Raw genomic sequence first — 2,572 nt, forward strand, 5'->3', positions numbered from 1 at the left:
TCAGCTCTCCCACCTCAGAGGCTCAGGCCCGACACCTGGTCAGAGCACCTAAACCCTACCAACCACATGGCTAAGAAGAAAAGGAAGAAAAAATAATGAACAGACAGAACCCCAAGACAAATGGTAAAAGCAACACTAAGCAGACAAAATCACAAAAAGAAAAATATACACACACAGTCACAAAAAGAGGAAAAAAAGAAAGGAAGAGAGCAACGAAACCAATAAACAAACCACAAATGAAAACAATCACTAAAAGCTAAACTAACATAAACATGAATCCAAAACCAAATCAAACACAGAAGGCAAACCCCAAGTCTACAGTTACTCCCAAAGTCCACTGCCTCAATTTTGGGAACACTCGTTGTATTCAGGTATTCCACACATGCAGGGTTTATCAAGCAGATTGTGGGATTTAGTCCACTGCTCCTGAGGCTGCACAGAGAAACTTCCCTTTTTCTTCTTTATTCACACGGCTCCTGGAGTTCAGCTTTGGTTTTGCCCCTACCTCTGCCTGTAGGTAACCCTCAGGCATCTGTTACCCACCCAGACAGGAGTGGGTTAAAGCAGCAGCTGATTAGGGCTCTCTTGCTCACTCAGCCCAGGGAGAAGGAGGGGTAGGGTAGTCATAATTGTGATGCGGGGACAGCCTGCGGTGGTAGATGTCAGTGTGTAGTTGCAACAGCCTGAGCTATGCCCTGTGTTCTCCCATGGAATTTGGCCTTAGATCATGAGACCCTGGCAGTGGCATGCTGCACAGGTTCTTGGTAGGGTGTGGGTAGTGACCTACGTTTGCACACAAGACTCTTGGTGGCAGCGGCGGCAGTAGTAGCTCTCCTTTGCCCACCTCTGGGGTCCAAGATGATAGCTGCAGCTCACGCCCATCTCTGGAGCTCACTTAGGCAGTGCTCTGCCATTTGTGAGCACATGGAGCAGGAAGCCCCTCTCCTTGCGCACCTGAAATGATGGTCTCTTGCCTCTCGGCAGGTTCAGACATTTTCCCGGACTCCCTCCCGTCTAACTGTGGCGCACTAGCCCCCTTCAGGCTCTCTTCATGCAGCCAACCCCAGTCCCCTCCCTGGGGTCTGACCTCTGAAACCTGAGCCTCAGCTCCCAGCCCCCGCCCACCCCGGCGGGTGAGCAGACAAGTGTCTCAGGCTGGTGAGTGCTGGTCAGTGCCGATCCTCCGTGTGGGACTCTCTTCACTTTGCCCTCTGCACCCCTGTTGCTGCACTCTCCTCTGTGGCTCTGAAGTTCCCTACTTGGCTGACTCCAAATCTGATAAATTTTTCTGGCTTTCTGCTGGTTGTGTTCAATTTTCTGCTTATGGCATACTTTGATCCCGACTTCTATGTTTCAGTACCAGGTCACAAGCATGTACCTGATTGGGTTTGGATTGTAGTGGGCATCCTCAACTTCGTAGCCTGCGCTCTAGATGGTGTGGATGGAAAGCAAGCCTGTAGAACCAATTCCAGCACCTCATTAGGGGAGCTTTTTGACCATGGCCTGGATAGTTGGTCATGTGTTTACTTTGTTGTAACTGTGTATTCCATTTTTGGACGAGGATCATCTGGTGTCAGTATTTTTGTTCTTTATCTCCTGCTCTGGGTAGTTTTATTTTCTTTCATCCTGTCCCACTGGGAAAAGTATAACACAGGGATTCTTTTCCTGCCGTGGGGATATGACGTTAGCCAGGTGACTATTTCTTTTGTCTACATAGTGACTGCGATTGTGGGAGTTGAAGCCTGGTATGAACCTTTCCTTTTTAATTTCTTTTATAGAGACCTATTCACTGCAATGATCATTGGTTGTGCATTATGCATGACTCTTCCAATGAGTTTATTAAACTTTTTCAGAAGCTATAAAAATAACACCTTGAAACACAATTCAGTCTATGAAGCTGATGCTAGTGACCCAAGCCTAGCTGATAAAAAAGGACCATGTTGGTTTTATTTTTGTTGTTAAAAGGAATATGTATATAACCTAAGTTGGCCAAATGAAGTTCAATTTTATGATTTTCTTAGCACTATTAAGATATAAAACTCTTCTTGTAAATTTGAAGGTAATTTGAAAGGAGTTGCTGGAGTTCAGCATAAGAAATCTGAAAACTCTAACCAACCTACTAGAAAGCATAACTGAGAAAAGTAGAGAGAAAAAGGAAGGGAGGGAGGGAGGAAGGGAGGGAGGGAAAGAAAGGGCTAGATGGGATGATATTGAGTAATACATGATTATATACTTTTGGCACCTAGATACCCCCATTCCCAAAGGAAGCTATATCTCCTAGGCTTTTCATTTATAAGTGTCATTGACTTTCGTGTTTTATTAAGGCTGTTTGATATTCTTTAATTTGCATTTTAAGGAATCTCAATTTCTTGGAAAAGACTGGAAAACTGAGATGAAACTGGAATGCATTTGTTTGAGACAGGGAAATATTCCAAAGTGAAACAGATAATAACTGATATGAAGAGATTTTACCAACAATGTTCTCATGCTGAAACCCATTACACTTTGGAATTTGGGGTCAAACAAAACTGTGTGCAAATCTTAAATCCATTACTTACAGACTATGCAGTCC

General features: G+C 44.5%; 1 protein-coding gene across 1 annotated transcript; it reads left to right on the top strand.

Annotated features, from left to right (window-relative positions):
* Positions 1 to 272: 272 nt before the first annotated feature.
* LOC137222991 (ethanolaminephosphotransferase 1-like) lies at positions 273 to 1,962 on the top strand. Its single transcript, XM_067734621.1, has 2 exons — positions 273 to 371; positions 1,252 to 1,962. The coding sequence occupies exons 1-2, from the start codon at positions 273 to 275 to the stop codon at positions 1,960 to 1,962; spliced, it is 810 nt and encodes a 269-aa protein (XP_067590722.1).
* Positions 1,963 to 2,572: the final 610 nt, after the last annotated feature.

This window comes from Pseudorca crassidens, chromosome 4 (genome assembly GCF_039906515.1).
Source record: "Pseudorca crassidens isolate mPseCra1 chromosome 4, mPseCra1.hap1, whole genome shotgun sequence".
Taxonomy (NCBI): domain Eukaryota; kingdom Metazoa; phylum Chordata; class Mammalia; order Artiodactyla; family Delphinidae; genus Pseudorca; species Pseudorca crassidens.

Bases quoted from the DNA above. Each gene is read 5' to 3' on its own strand.
- LOC137222991 (XM_067734621.1), top strand. From the start codon at position 273: ATGAATCCAAAACCAAATCAAACACAGAAGGCAAACCCCAAGTCTACA. The intron at 372-1,251 runs GTATTCCACACA...GTGGCTCTGAAG, and splicing joins GGAACACTCGTTGTATTCAG to TTCCCTACTTGGCTGACTCC.